The sequence below is a fragment of the Gadus chalcogrammus genome, chromosome 4, assembly GCF_026213295.1.
Source record: "Gadus chalcogrammus isolate NIFS_2021 chromosome 4, NIFS_Gcha_1.0, whole genome shotgun sequence".
NCBI classification, from domain to species: Eukaryota; Metazoa; Chordata; class Actinopteri; order Gadiformes; family Gadidae; genus Gadus; species Gadus chalcogrammus.
In genome coordinates, this window is record NC_079415.1 from 30860138 (window position 1) to 30876675 (window position 16538).

Consider the following 16538-nt stretch of genomic DNA (forward strand, 5'->3'; position numbering starts at 1 on the left):
AGACATCGAGAGGGTATGCTGTCGCCAGTCCCCGCAGGAGAGTTGTCATAGCCAGATGCTGTGTCTGGAAGATTAGGGACACATTATGTTTACGTGTAAATGTTTGCAAATAAACATTGTAAATAAATATTGTGCCGACCAGCGCGGAAGGACGAGACTGGAGTTGTCACGTTAAATTGTACCAGGGGCGAAAATTGTACCGGCCTACGTCATCTGTTGTTTACATCTTGACAACCTGCCTGGTAACAGACGACGCGATCGTCTGTTGCCGGGCAGGTTGCAAAAACATTCGGCTCATGTTTCAAAAGACGGAATAACATAATACAGATAACGGATCGCTAGATAACACTTGTTTTTACTTTATATTTGTATTGTATTTAATTGTTTAATCGAATAGCAACAGACGACGCGATCGTCTGTTGCCGGGAAACGGGCGATCGCGTCAAATGACGTAGGAAGGTTCTTGAACATTCGCGATCTTTCATGCTCGTTCATTGCACTCCTTCATTGAGAACACAGACAGAACACTTATTTTAATATTAAATTTATTGGCGTTGCTAACTTATATTTGTATTGTATTTAATTGTTTAATCGCATTATGAATGTTCAAGAACCTTCCTACGTCATTTGACGCGATCTCCCGTTTCCCGGCAACAGACGATCGCGTCGTCTTTTGCTATTCGATTAAACAATTAAATACAATACAAATATAAAGTAAAAACAAGTGTTATCTAGCGATCTGTATGTTATCTCGTCTTTTGGAAACATGAGCCGAATGTTTTTTGCAACCTGCACGGCAACAGACGATCGCGTCGTCTGTTACCAGGTAGGTTGTCAAGATGTCAACAACAGATGACGTAGGCCGGTACAATTTTCGCCCCCGGTACAATTTTAACGTGACAGAGCCCATGTTAAGCGGTTATGCAACTCTCGCGCCCCTTACACTGCACGAATACGAGTGTTGCCATTAATGAACACACACACGACACACCGGAACACACTCAAGATAACTGATCACATAAACATCTCGGTGACGGTGTCGGCAACATAACTCAACAGCAACGTCAACCCACCCACAGCGACAAACAAACCCCACACAATGTCTTTGCCGCAAAGGACCAGGAGGGCGCCAGAGGTCCAACTTGTGATCGTCCTTACCCCCCCCCCCCCAGGATCCCTTGTGGCACCCTGACACAGCGACCACACCCTCGCCGCATAGCCCCCACCTTAGGCGTCAGACGTCCCGTCAGCACCCAACATATAGTCCCGAGTGTTCAGGGGGCGGCGCCACCGCCTTGGCCCCTGCCAGCGGCGGCCCCGTTGCGGTACATCCTTCCTCCCTGGTTGGACCCCGTCTCCAGCATTCCGCAGGAGTTCTGGGGGTGTGGTCGGGAACAATCTCCATCGGGCCCCCACCAGGTTCCGCTGTAGGGGGTTCCAGAGTGCCGTTCGGGCACCCCATCCTCCGCCGCCATCCGACGTCTGGCCCTTCGAAAGCAGTCTCTAGGTGAAAAACTGAGGTAGAGTTAGGTCACAAAGTTTGTAGAGAATAATAAAGAGGAAAGATATAAAGAAGAAAGAAGAAAACTTAAGAGACAATAGTGGAGCGCTGCATGCAGCACTCACCTAATTACAAAATAAACTTCCAATTACAATAAGTTATGTGCAACCCTCATACCTGTTAAGTGTTTTCGACAAAAATCTGTTGGTCACCCGCCCTTAACACACGCCTAACACAAAGAAAATACATGCATATAATTTGACGGCGCTGTCCAGGATGCAACATGGCGAATGCCTACGCCTGTTAAGTAAGCATGTTACTTGCTCACTAAGACACTCAGATCAAAACAATTAACAAAAATACACAAAAGACTATGAAGCAGACTAGCTTTGACTGCTTCATATTCTTTTGTGTATTTTTGTTAATTATTTTGATCTGAGTGTCTTAGTGAGCAAGTTAACATGCTTACTTAACAGGCGTAGGCATTCGCCATGTTGCATCCTGGACAGCGCCGTCAAATTATATGCATGTATTTTCTTTGTGTTAGGCGTGTGTTAAGGGCGGGTGACCAACAGATTTTTGTCGAAAACACTTAACAGGTATGAGGGTTTGCACATAACTTATTGTAATTGGAAGTTTATTTTGTAATTAGGTGAGTGCTGCATGCAGCGCTCCACTATTGTCTCTTAAGTTTTCTTCTTTCTTCTTTATATCTTTCCTCTTTATTATTCTCTACAAACTTTGTGACCTAACTCCTACCTCAGTTTTTCACCTAGAGACTGCTTTCGAAGGGCCAGACGTCGGATGGCGGCGGAGGATGGGGTGCCCGAACGGCACTCTGGAACCCCCCTACAGCGGAACCTGGTGGGGGCCCCGATGGAGATTGTTCCCGACCACACCCCCAGAACTCCTGCGGAATGCTGGAGACGGGCGTCCCAACCAGGGAGGAAGGATGTACCGCAACGGGGCCGCCGCTGGCAGGGGCCAAGGCGGTGGCGCCGGCCCCCTGAACACTCGGGACTATATGTTGGGTGCTGACGGGACGTCTGACGCCTAAGGTGGGGGCTATGCGGCGAGGGTGTGGTCGCTGTGTTCAGGGTGCCACAAGGGATCCTGGGGGGGGGGGGGTAAGGACGATCACAAGTTGGACCTCTGGCGCCCTCCTGGGTCCTTTGCGGCAAAGACATTGTGTGGGGTTTGTTTGTCGCTGTGGGTGGGTTGACGTTGCTGTTGAGTTATTGTTGCCGACACCGTCACCGAGATGTTTATGTTGATCAGTTATCTTGAGTGTGTTCCGGTGTGTCGTGTGTGTGTTCATTAATGGCAACACTCGTATTCGTGCAGTGTAAGGGGCGCGAGAGTTGCATAACCGCTTAACATGGGCTCTGTCACGTTAAAATTGTACCGGGGGCGAAAATTGTACCGGCCTACGTCATCTGTTGTTGACATCTTGACAACCTACCTGGTAACAGACGACGCGATCGTCTGTTGCCGTGCAGGTTGCAAAAAACATTCGGCTCATGTTTCCAAAAGACGGAATAACATAATACAGATACGTATCGCTAGATAACACTTGTTTTTACTTTATATTTGTATTGTATTTAATTGTTTAATCGAATAGCAAAAGACGACGCGATCGTCTGTTGCCGGGAAACGGGCGATCGCGTCAAATGACGTAGGAAGGTTCTTGAACATTCATAAATGCGATTAAACAATTAAATACAATACAAATATAAAGTTAGCAACGCCAATAAATATTAATATTAAAATAAGTGTTCTGTCTGTGTTCTCAATGAAGGAGTGCAATGAACGAGCATGAAAGATCGCGAATGTTCAAGAACCTTCCTACGTCATTTGACGCGATCGCCCGTTTCCCGGCAACAGACGATCGCGTCGTCTGTTGCTATTCGATTAAACAATTAAATACAATACAAATATAAAGTAAAAACAAGTGTTATCTAGCGATCCGTTATCTGTATTATGTTATTCCGTCTTTTGAAAACATGAGCCGAATGTTTTTTGCAACCTGCCCGGCAACAGACGATCGCGTCGTCTGTTACCAGGCAGGTTGTCAAGATGTAAACAACAGATGACGTAGGCCGGTACAATTTTCGCCCCTGGTACAATTTTAACGTGACAACTCCAGTCTCGTCCTTCCCGCGCTGGTCGGCACAATATTTATTTACAATGTTTATTTGCAAACATTTACACGTAAACATAAATGTGTCCCTAATCTTCCAGACACAGCATCTGGCTATGACAACTCTCCTGCGGGGACTGGCGACAGCATACCCTCTCGATGTCTGAATCCAACTCCCTGCAATTCCGTACACAAGTGACGTACTTGAGCAGATACATTAATGTATGATTGCTGCGCAAATTGTCCGTGCTAACGTTATGGATTATGTTGGCCAACACTCTTACACTGATCGTTCTGTTGAACAACCAAAGATTAAACAATTCTAATCTAGGATATATAACAACTCCCCGTCAACTATAAAAAAGGATGGGTTTATGTTTATTGTAACAGAAATACACCATTTCAAAATGTTTAACCTTGTCTACTCTTTATGAACAACTACCTCGGACATGGCTCCACAAATTCGTCGGCTTCTTTGAAAACGAATGCACATGGCTAGCTAGGTAGAAGTGGATGAGGAAGGGTCGTCAACGAGTTGTTACGACAGTGTTGTAAAATATCTACTACGAAGCTTTAAGGGGAGCACACACACACACACACACACACACACACACACACACACACACACACACACACACACACACACACACACACACACACACACACACACGCACACACACGCACACACACACACACACACACACACACACACACACACACACACACACACACACACACACACACAACCTTTCAGAATCTTCAGTTAAATTAATTTTACATTTCTGCATTTTTAGCAATGCTTTGCACTTTTCCTTCAGCTGTCACTTTATTTGTTTCCAACCATTTACATTTTCTTAAATGGTGTGCACGTTTACATTGTTTTTACTCCATTTAGACTTTTGAACTTTTGTTCAAATCAATTCACTTATGTGGAATTGACACAACACAGCTATGTGGCTTTATTAAAAAATATTTTCAACCACACTTTGTACTACAGCACTTGTTTCCCAGCACCGCTATTTCTGCAGGATATGCATTTACTAATTATTGTGAGATGACTTTGGATCTGGCCGAGAACGGTGTGGGTTATGGGTGGATGACGAACAATGTTTTATTTTTTGTCTAAAGCACTTGACAGAAACAATAAATATCCAGTGCCAAAGCCAGTCCCCCATCGTCTGCCTGACGTTAAACACACAACGCAGCTAACTGGTACTGAGGCCAGGCCGGTTACATATATACATGACAACTGAAGACATATTTATACATTTCCCTTAACAAAGGAAAATGAAATCATAATATATCGAGTATATATAGAGTCAAATAAATACAAATTGAAACTCTGCCTTATTCTGCATGTCCCCAGGTGCCTCTGTAATGATTTTCAAGAATTTTAACTGGGGCATTTCATATGATTTTGTTGCGGCTGTGGATCGACGGCCCGCTCCCTGCGTTTGACGTTTGCATGCAAATTGCCAGGAGCAGGGAGGGGTCAGAGAGGGTTTAAAGATATGTCTGGTTATGGAACAGGTAGGGGTCAGGGGGCATCTTGCTCTATAGGATGCTACAGGTTAGGCTGCAGACATTGGGGATCAAACCCAGTACCTTTCTGCTGGGAGTTGAAAGGTACACACACACACTACACACACACACTACTCTCACTTTTAGCTGTTACCATCATAACCAGCATGGGTTAGGGTTTTGTCAGTGCGGATAACCCACACTCACACAAGGAAGTGGAGGTGAAGGGGATTAGGACTTTCATAGCCTTAGTGGAGTTCTGGGAGAACTCGCTCTCCACAGACAACCAGAAACACATTCAGGATCATATTTCTTACGTTTTTCGCATGGTCCTGTCTCCTCCCTTAATGCTGACTTAATCTGTTGACTTGGGACAAGAAAACGATGCATTTTAAAACTAATGCACGCACGCACAATTCACGATATCAATAGAGCTGCACACAGATGTGTATTTTATCTTTGCGTGCCGCGAGTCGCACCTCCCCTGTGGCGCCAACCAGAAAACTGCTCACACACACACACACACATGCACACACACACACATATATATATCAACATATACACACACATATACATATACACATACATATATACACACAAACAGGCTTAAGGCTAACGTTAGCCAGAATCATTGTAGTTTTTTTTCGGTAGATCTGAGCTAGACAGCGTGCTAGTCTTAGTTATAGGTTCGTTTTGTGGTTGTACGTTATATTAGTTAAAAGTACTTTTGTGTGTTTGTCTTCTCTGAATTGGGACGTCAGTCAAGTTTGTCTGCCCTACCCTGAGGCAGATAGCTCGTGGATATTATGTTTTATGAGGTTAAAGTCCGGGAGATAAGCCTTGTATAACCACCATGGTTAACCCAATATTAAATCATAAACCATAATAGCACATATAACCTGGACACACAGGGAGAGGTTTGTTTTCATGGGAGACTGTAGAGCGAACTACCAGCCTCAATAAGTCGAGTCAATATTTTTTGAAAAGCCTTTCATCCCAGTTAAAGCTGCAAATCACCATTAAATCACCACAATGTCTCTGGTTCTGCACCAGGTCTTGGTCTGTGTTTTGTCTTTTAAAGATTAAACATATTTGAACACACATCAATGCATTTGAAGTAGCCTACAACTTAAATTAATGTGCCCTATGTTAACTGTGTGTATGTGGGGGCGGAGCCAGGTGTTAGGGGAGGAGCCAGGTGTTAGGGGAGGAGTGGAGAGGAAGTGTTGATCAGGAAACTAAACTTAACATTCCCAGAAACCAAATCCATCCGACGTGGAAGCAGTTCTCTCTTTCAGGAGGACAAAAAAAAAACATTGTGAAACTAATAGTCCGACAGACAGAAACAACAACAAGGTGAGAAAAACAGAACAACTTTATGAGAAGTTAAATCTCTTTTCAGATCATGGAATGAAGATATAATGGGATTGCTCAATATATAAACCTTGTCGTCTGTGTCTAGGAATGGCCTCTGCTATCACTTCCTGGTCTGAGGAGAACTTTTCATGTTCCATCTGTCTGGATGTGTTCAGCAGCCCAGTTTCCACACCATGTGGACACAACTTCTGCAGAACCTGTGTTACAAAGTATTGGGATGATAGAGTCTGGTACAATTGTCCTGTTTGCAACGAGCTTTTTCAAACTAGACCCTTTCTACGAGTCAATACCCTTTTATCAGAGCTGGCCGCTCAGTTTAGAACATCCGTACGAGTAGAAGAGCAGCCTTGTGTTGAACCAGCTGAAGTTCCCTGTGATGTCTGTACTGGTACCCAACTGAAGGCCGTGAAGTCCTGCCTAGTGTGTCTTATCTCTTTCTGCCAAACCCACCTGGAGCCACATCAGAGAGTCGAAGTCCTGAAGAAACATCGGCTGGTCGAGCCTATGGACCGTCTGGAAGACAGGATGTGTAAGAAACACGACCGACTTCTTGAGCTCTTCTGCCAGACTGAACAGGTGTGTGTGTGTCAGTTCTGCACAGAGACAGACCACAAGTCCCATCCTGTTGTACCTCTAAAGGAGGAATATGAAGTGAAGACGGCCAAGCTGGGGAAGATAGAGGCTGAAGTTCAGCAGATGATCCAGGAGAGACAAAAAAATATTCACGAGATTAAAGACACAGTTAAACGCAGCAAAGCAGATGCAGACAGAGAGATAGCTGATGGTGTACAGGTCATCACTGCTCTGATGCGCTGCATTGAAAAGTGCCAGGATGATCTCAACAAAATGGTTAAAGAGAGACTGAAAGACACAGAGAAACAAGCTGAAGACCTAATCAAAGAGCTGGAGCAGGAGAAAGAAGATCTGACCAATAGAACCTCAGAGGTAAAGCAGCTCTCACACACTAAAGACCACCTCCACTTCCTCCAGGCCTTCAGATCCCTGAAGGATCCTCCACCCACCAGGGACTGGACGACAGTGGAGGTCCGTCCTCCGTCATACGTAGGGACCTTGAGGAGATCCCTGGATCAGCTGGACATGGAGATGAAGAAGCTGCGTGATGCTGAACTGAAGAGGGTCCAGAAGTATGAAGTAGATGTGACTCTGGATCCTGATACACCTAGTCCCAGTCTCATCCTGTCTGAGGATGGGAAACAAGTACATGATGGAGATGTAATGAAGAAACTCCCAGACTTCATGGAGATGAATAAGCTACCTGACCTGAAAACAGGTGTAAAGAAGTGTAAGTGTAAAATCTAATGTGTATTATTGTATTTGTATTAATTCTTGACAATGTTAGTAGGGTTGGTAGTATTTTATTGTTAAACACAATTGAATAATATTCATGGTACCATCATCATTAATAATAGTAAGTAATAATTATTTTTACATAAATTATGTGTGTATTCTATTTTAACTATTTTGTTTTAATCATTGTTGTTATAAGGCCTTTTATGTTATTCTATAATGCTTGCTCATAATATTTGCTAATAATTATTAGGAATATGTCTGGATTAATATTTTATGATTTTAAAAAATTATATTAATCATTACTATCATTATTATATCAGACATAATCATGTTACTAAACAGGTTATTTATTTTTGATATTAAAAAAAATTACAATTATAATTTACATAAAATAACTTTTTACTATTAGGCAAGGAAAGGCAAGGCAACTTTATTTATATAGCACTTTTCATACACAAGGCAGACTCAAAGTGCTTCACATATAAACATTGTCATACAATAAAATAAAATAAAAGATAAGTAAAAGAAAACATGCAAAGAAATGGGTAAAATAGAAAGTAAAAAGGCTTTTTTGTATTAAAATAGAAAATAAAGGCAAAGTTAAAAAAGCTTTTTAGAAAGTACAATGTATTTAAGAATTAGCAGAAAGTTAAAGCAAACATAAAAGATCCGATCACATTAATGGAATGCTGTTTATAATTATACTTATATACATTAGTATTTAAATAATTTCAATAATTTGAAATTATTTGAATGACTACCTCATTAGGGCAATTCTGTGTGGTAAAATGGCCTAATTATGTCTTGTTTTCCCTTCAGATGCCTGTGAACTCACTCTGGACCCGAACACAGACATCTCTTTCTGTGTGAAGACAACAGAAAGGTGATGCAGCTTGGAATAACACAGAGGTATCCTGACCACCCAGAAAGATTTGACTACCGAAGACAGGTGTTGTGTAGAGAGGGTCTGACTGGCCGCTGTTATTGGGAGGTAGATTGGCAAGGCGAGGTGGATATAGGAGTGACATACAGAGGAATCACAAGGAGAGGAAGGAGGGACGACAGCTTAATTGGACAGAACCACATGTCCTGGTGTCTTCATGGTGAGGATGCTAATGATGTTGATAATGTTTACTCTTCCTGGTACAACGGTAATGAAACAATATTGTCTCCCCCCCCCCCGATCACTTTAAAAGAATAGGAGTGTATCTGCACCAATCTGCTGGCATTCTGTCCTTCTACAGTGTGTCCCCAGATGTGGGAGGCTCCTCAGGCAAACGGACACACATCCACACCTTCCATTCAACGTTCACTCAGGACCTCACAACTGACTCACAAAAGAGTGAGTCAGTTTCGGCGCCCCCTCCTACGTAGGAAGGGGGCACATTTGAATATTACCTCCCACTTTCCCACCCCCCTCCAAGCAGAGCATGGCTAAGATTTTGTGGACCAGCCGATGAGCGCTGGGAGGAGGTGTTCACGCATTTCAGAAGCAGGGATATTCCATACAATAATAGATGTCTAATTTGTCAGTTTTCCATGTGATTGCCTGGCATGAAGTCGGGCGGAGGTGCCGGGCTGCCGCTGAAGCTCCCCCCGCCAGAGCTGCCGGACTGCCGCCAGAGCAAGTCGTTTAAAAATAGATGCAAATGACGGTATCCGGTAAATAGAGAGAGACCCATACTGTGTCTGGGAATGCATGCTTAATTGCGGCACAGACCTACGGACACCTTTGGGCCAATGATAGGCCACGTTTCATAAAAACCAGGCTACATCACCAGCCTAGATTAGGACATTAAAGAAATTGTGACTATCTTTTAAACATGCCAACAGTACAGAAATGTGCCTAACAACGGCAAGCAATGGATATGGCCTGAGCAGCCATGGATGTATTCATATTGACTTTGTGAAAAAGGGGGAATATTAGTTTATTCTGGTCAGTAATGACTTCCGGTCAGTAATGTGGTCAGTAATGATCTTACTCACACTAACCAGAGGTCTAAATAATGAGTAGTAAAACCTCCTGTGTGTTCTCCCGTGTGTTTTTATACGGATCTACTGGTGTATAACATTTTAAGTCAGCCCCGTACAATCCAGCCTCTAACGGACTGGCAGCAATATTCAACCAGTCACTTAACATACTGTATGGCCTGGGTATGGGTATTCACTACAAGGCTGCCTTCATTTAACGTTGCTGCAATTCTACAGGATCACACCGTCAACCGAAATGGGAAAATCTCTCTCTATCCTCTTTTCAAAAATGTTACTAAGCTGTGTCCGGAAAGAACTAAATTGTATGCACAGATGCAAAATAAAACATTTTGACCTCAGCCAAATAGGAAGGTGTTGGTTTGCATTTCAGGGGAGAGGATGAGAGCATAGCAGGTGTTGAGTGCATACTTTTTTTTAACACATTGTGGTACCAATTACTTAATATTTTTTCAAATATTTAATTTAATATCTATTAATTCTATTCTGTAATGGGAGTCAATGCGATTCCCGTGAATCAATCCTTTTTACCTTTAACCATTATTCAAACATTTAACAAATCATCACATTTTTGATCTTTATGCATATTGAAAGAGATTTCTGATATTTTTCACACTTGTTTGGATTCCACAGTTTTAGTTTTGTTCCCACTTTGTATATTTCCCCTTGTCTCATTGACCTCTGTTGAGCCCTTTAGAGCGTGTGACGCAGCAGGTACCTTGAATTAGGCCCCAGTACCAATGGTGCCTTTTTACGGCCCTTTACCCTGTAATAAAAAAGTAAAAAAAAAAGTAAAAACTTTCCTCATTGTTATTTATGTAGCACACACATCACACAACATAAATAATATGGATAGCAATGCAAGCTCCATGCTGGTGATGCTCGACCCCAGCGCTGCCTTCGACACAGTGGACCACAGCATTCTTCTTCCTCATCTCGAACACGATGTTGTCATCAAAGGTTCTGCTCCTCGCTGGATTAGATCTGATCTCACAAATGATAACACATTTTTTTCCCTGCTGAAGAATCAGCATCAAAGGGGTCATCACTATTATACCTGTTAAGCCCTTTGTAACTGTGATTAAGGGCTATAGGCCTACAAACAAAATCAGATTGAGTTTGTGAACATGAGCCAACATGACTGACTTGAATAAGGAAAGCCTCAGCCACACCAATGGGTATGTTCGACTATAATTCCCGTTGTTGTGTTCATATAATGTTTTACTAGGCCCCATCGTCACGTCAGAAGATGCAACACCATGGCTGCGCTGCACACGGCTCTGTTTTTAGAGCCAGTTTTGTTGAGTTTCATCTGGACGCCTGTGTGCCAGGACCGGGGGCTGTGGCGCGTTGCGTGCGTTCGGTCCATGACCCTTTCTCCCCCAGACCTACCAGATCAACAGATGTCCTCACCACCACTGCCCTTCCACACCTTCCCCAGTCAACCCTTTTTTCATATAATATGCTTGAAGTACGCTGCCTGTCGGCGGATGTATTTGCAAATGAGAGCCTTTGTTTGAATTAAGGAAAATGGACAATAGATGTAAATACGTCACACATCCAAGAAGGACCGCAGGGCTCTGCTGGTGGTGAGTAGGCTGTCATCTTCAAACTGAAGGCACAACGTTAATCAGATCTCCGGCACCTCTGTAATCGCGACCTCCTCATTGGATGAATTCCACAGATTATAATAATATGATGTAAGTTATAGTTAGTTATCCATAGTAAATTATCCATTATTCTCTCTTTGATCTGATTATTCGATTTATACAGGGGGTTGTGTAGAGGCTAGCATCAGCCATTGTCGGTCACTGAGGATTTTGTTTCTACAGAACCATGGGGTCCAGTCGTCTCATCTGCAGTTTCATCGGTAAGTATTCCACTCATCACTGCTCTATTTATCATCGAGTCCGTTTTATTGAATTAAGTTCAATTAACCAGCCACATAATGGAAACGTATGTTTGACAGTTAAATATTTTGGGATTTGGGGTATCTGTGATATCTCAAATAATGAAGAATAACAGCAGTAACATTTACATCTAAATTATTATGTGCTAATGCAAGATGAGACAAGGCAGTACCCTCTCTGTCGTCATTTTACGATAGGTAGTATTGGTATTCTTCCTTTAAATAGTAATATTAGATTGTTACAATAGTTGTCTTTGTTCAGTTATTTAGTAAGTTATTTATTAGTAATATACAGCAGCATTAGCATTTCCTCGTAGATTGCTTTCCAATCAGAGAACACCCTGTCCTGGTTTTATCCCTGATGTACCGATCATGTATTGTCTCACCAGGTGTTCTCATCCACCCGCGGGAGTCACCTGGATGTTCAGGTATTTACATGTGGGGCTGAAGCAAGTTATCCAAACATACCAGTATTTTCATGTGTTTTTGAAGAGTGAAACGCAACTTGACTAAACTCTGCTGTGTGGTTTCACTCGCTCTAAAAGCTGCATCCAGCATTGACGTGCCGCTGAGGGGCTCGGCCGTTCAGTCTTCCACCTTCTTGAGCAGGAGCGCTGAATGGGCCATCGATGAGAGCTGCAGCCCTCTTGGGGAGCACAGCTGCACTCACACCTATCAGACGGACAATCCGTGGTGGAGGCTCCAGCTGGACGGTGTGCACAGGGTGTCGGTGATCGAGATCACTAATCGGAACGAATATCGGAAGAGGCTCGACGGCGTGGAAATACACATTGGCAATTCACTGGCGAACAACGGCAACGACAACCCGAGGTGAGTCACTATGCAACTTCCGACTAGGCTTTAATCCCCTGGAAACACTGTGATCCTTTTTAACTAGCCTGATGTCATTTAAAACCGTTTTCTCTAAACAGCAGCCCTATTTTAGTTGCAGTGATAAAGTGTGGTTGATTACTACGTTGACGATGATACAAGACATATAACTACGTAAAAATATATATGAATGAACGAGTTTGGTTTCTGTATTCTGAGGCCTACCTTCACCGGGCGACTGTATCATCTCTCTTGCTCTCTCTCCCTCAGGTGTGCCATCATCCACGATGTCCCCGACGGCTTGACTCAGACTGTCCATTGCTGGGGAATGGAAGGAATGTATGTCAACTTCTACAAGCCCATCAACTACACATACTTGACGTTGTGTGAGGTCAAAGTGTACGGAGGTAGGAACCCATTCTATCAATCCATGGCATCATTGGTGTGGGGATGGGTGTATAAGTGCACCTGTGGGTTAGGGTAACACGGTTTCCGGTTATACCCGTGCGGTGTGCGAACTCATCCCTGTTTAATATTAGGCAAAGCGACTGTACGGCGACTGTCATTGGGAGGCGTTTTGGCAAATTAAAATGTAGCCTATTGCTTACATCATCAACTTGTGTTCATGCTAAACATGATTTTTATTGCATTAGAAATATGTAACATACATATTATATATATAACATGCATAGTACATCGTAACAATATTATGTTTGTTTTGAAAAGGAGTTACAAAGTTGAGTGTGTATGGGTCGTCGTGTGGGAAAGATGATAGCCAATCGGGAGCCATGATGGCTGCTAATCAGTAGCCACTGCAGACGAAGCAGAAGTGTACGCTGTCTGTTTTCACATGAATGGTCGAAGAAACCTCATAGCGCTTCACATTAGTGGGAGTTCAAGTGTGCTGAGATTTGACTGGCCGTCCCTTTTTGTTTGGAGAAAAATTAATGTGGAGTCAACTGTCTGAAGATTTAGATTTGCCGTAGGCCTACATAAAGTGTTTCTAAACGTCCCACACAAGGGATTAATTTAGTGTCGCTATGACGCTTTTTAACATTTGTGTCTACCAAAGGCCTTAAAGGGGTGATATCATGCTTTTTAGACTTTTCCCTTTGATTTAGATTGTTATATGTATGTACTGTATGCATGTTTTATGTCTGCTAAACTAGAAAAACTAAGTGTGAGCCAGGGGGAGTATTCTTACCCACCGAGAGAGACGCTGAAATCGTTTTTTCAGAAATGAAACAGTGTGAGAATAGTATGGGGTATTTCTAACATACATGCAAGTAACCCTATTCTAGTTGTACCCCCAAATGCAATTATTAACCCCAAAAAAGCATAATATGGGATCTTTAGTAGAATATTAGGGAGGGATTAGGTGTTTCTTTCTCAAAGTTGCCTTAATGTACACTTACAGGGCTAAGAGTGTAAATCCCTCACCCCAACGCTGTCTTTTGGTCCCCTAGAGTTGGCCCCCCCTCCACCCTCCATCAGCACTCCGGGGGTGGGGATGAACGTCACCCTGGTGGGGAAGCGGCTGTGCTGGTCAGACGCCCTGTTCTACTGCAGAGACTATCACTGGGACCTGCTGACTCTCAGGGGCCCGGTGGAGCAGAAGATAGTTGACCATCTGGTGGCTCGCGCCCCCTTCCCACTAACCAGCCATCTCTGGGTGGGGCTGCGCAGGTACTGGCCAGGCCTTACGGTTCAGTTATGGTCGACGTTAATGCAACGTAAGGGGGTTTACGGACCAATTACGTCCTTGCGGACCCTCCCTGCGTCCACCGCAAGGACCGGACGTGCGCCTCCCAAAAATGTTAACCTTGCATCGAGGCGACGCAGCAGCAAGGGCTGTGATTGGTCCGCTCACTAAAACCCGACGCAGAACCGAAAGAGGTTCACGACTGCATCGAAGCATCTGCGTGGTTGTTATGTTGTGTCGAAATGGAACCATAACTGAGCCTAAAGTGTCTTTGAAGCAAAAAAGTCTGTCGTTATGATCATCTGTCTGTCCATCCGATCACTTAGGCTTCTATTAATTTACATGAAAATAAGCAAAGCTCAATTGCTTTAAAGGTAACACTTTAACCCTTTCCATGTCTGTAGGTCTATTCAAGGAAGCTCTTGGTTCTGGATGTCCGGTGACCCAATGGACTTCACCCAGTGGGACGAGGCCTCACAGGAGTCCAGCCCCTGTGGGGGCGTTTCCAGCTCGGAACGTTCCACATGGAGGCAACGCTTTTGTGGGGAACATCTTAACTTCATCTGTTTCACAGGTTGGTGTCTAGTCCATAGAGCCAAAACCAGGACCTTCTTACAATCTGCAGGCATGCCCCAACTTCTGTGACACACAGACCAGTGTGACATACAACTCTCAAAGAAGATCCTATTTTTCAGTTAACTTCTTTGAATGTCTGACATGATTCATAGTTTGAAACAGTAACAGGTTGAAGCTTCCTTTTTGGGAAAATCTCTCCAGAACTAAGCTCCACCTAGAAGTATGAATGAGGAGTGAAATGAGCTCTATGTCTTTTACACAACTTTTATTAACCTTCTTGTATCTGTCGTTCGCAGGTCCGACAGAAGGAGGGAAGAAGGTGCGCTTCTATAGTACGACAAGGGTGAAACCAACCTGTAAAAACTAGGTTGGTCTCATTGGAGAATGCAAAGATCCTGAATGCTTTAGCACAGAGCTTGTCTGTGGTAGCTAGCCAACTAACAGAAGATATATATCCATGGAATTAGTGCTGTAATAGCTTGAACGTGGAAACGCGTAGAAGTAAAACATTTACGTTTAGAATATGATCAATGAACATCATTATGAGCAGATATAGTTGACGTTGCATTGGTCCTTTGATTCGAAATGTGGAGATTGTGAGAAGATGCTATCAAAACCCTAAATAAAATATTTGTCAGGTTTTATTTCTGTGTCTTGAAAATTATTGAATAAAGAGAACAACTTAGTTTCCTTTGATAAGTTATTGAATGTCTCAACTGTTTAAAAAAATAAATGTCAACTGATTGGCCATTAGAATACATAGTTGATTATCTAAGGTTTTATATACTAGGTTATAACTGCTGCCATGTTGTTGGATGAGGGGGTGTTGTTCTTTGCTTTAACCCCCTTTGGTTTAACTCCCTATATACATAATCTCTCCATCAATATATTTTTCTCTTCATTTATTTTGATCAGCCGTTCTGCTAAGAGTCTTCTGCGGACTCGTACTCAGACACATTTAGTCTGGGAGATAAGCCTCATATAACTACCAGTGTTGACTCAATATCAAATCACAAACCATAATAGCACTTATAACCTGGACACCAAGAGAGAGGGTTAAAGACTGTGGTGAAAATACCAGCTTCAGGTGATGGAGGATCCCTCTTCTGGGCTCTGTCTCTGGGTTCCTTCCCTCTGGGTTTTAAGTGGAGGGTTTCCTTGTCCTATAGAGGGCTTAGGGCTCTCCCCTTCTTTCTGCCTGCCTGCCTGTCTGTCCGTCTGTCCGTCTGTCCATACATCTAATTTGGAAATATCATAGATATTTGTTTCTGGAGCCTCAGATTGAGTATTTTTTCAAGTTGTGCAATATATAAAACACTGTGTGTGTGTGTGTGTGTGTGTGTGTGTGTGTGTGTGTGTGTGTGTGTGTGTGTGTGTGTGTGTGTGTGTGTGTGTGTGTCTGTGTCTGTGTCTGTGTGCGTGTGTGGGCTTTAGTATTACGTTCTTAAGTCCCCCCCAGAGCGGAAGTCTCCTAACGACCCAGGCAGGTCTCTCGAGGCTCCGCCCATTTCTGCTGCTTGCCTGTTCTGTCCCCGCCCTTTCTTGTGTGCAGGTCTCAGGTGTGTGCAATGAACCCGCTGTTTGGCGAGGGTAGAAAAGGCCTGCCGTGCCGACACCCAAGGGGCTCCTCTCCTCCGCTGTCTTTAGGCTTTGTTTGGTTGTTCTCATGACTGATCTCACA

The 16538-nt window shown here is 43.4% G+C and overlaps 2 protein-coding genes across 2 annotated transcripts; both read left to right on the forward strand.

Moving 5' to 3' along the window:
* Window positions 1-6668: 6668 nt before the first annotated feature.
* LOC130381000 (E3 ubiquitin-protein ligase TRIM47-like) lies at window positions 6669-9051 on the forward strand (the record flags this gene model as incomplete). Its single annotated transcript, XM_056588421.1, has 3 exons — window positions 6669-7367; window positions 7431-7508; window positions 8680-9051. Coding segments are annotated over 3 exons (1149 nt in total), but the record flags the coding sequence as incomplete, so codon positions are not given.
* Window positions 9052-11988: 2937 nt separating this feature from the next.
* On the forward strand, window positions 11989-15527 carry LOC130380468 (uncharacterized). Its single transcript, XM_056587692.1, has 6 exons — window positions 11989-12176; window positions 12294-12579; window positions 12850-12986; window positions 14046-14265; window positions 14686-14855; window positions 15154-15527. The coding sequence occupies exons 1-6, from the start codon at window positions 12110-12112 to the stop codon at window positions 15222-15224; spliced, it is 951 nt and encodes a 316-aa protein (XP_056443667.1). The 5' UTR covers window positions 11989-12109; the 3' UTR covers window positions 15225-15527.
* The last annotated feature ends 1011 nt before the right edge of the window (window positions 15528-16538 follow it).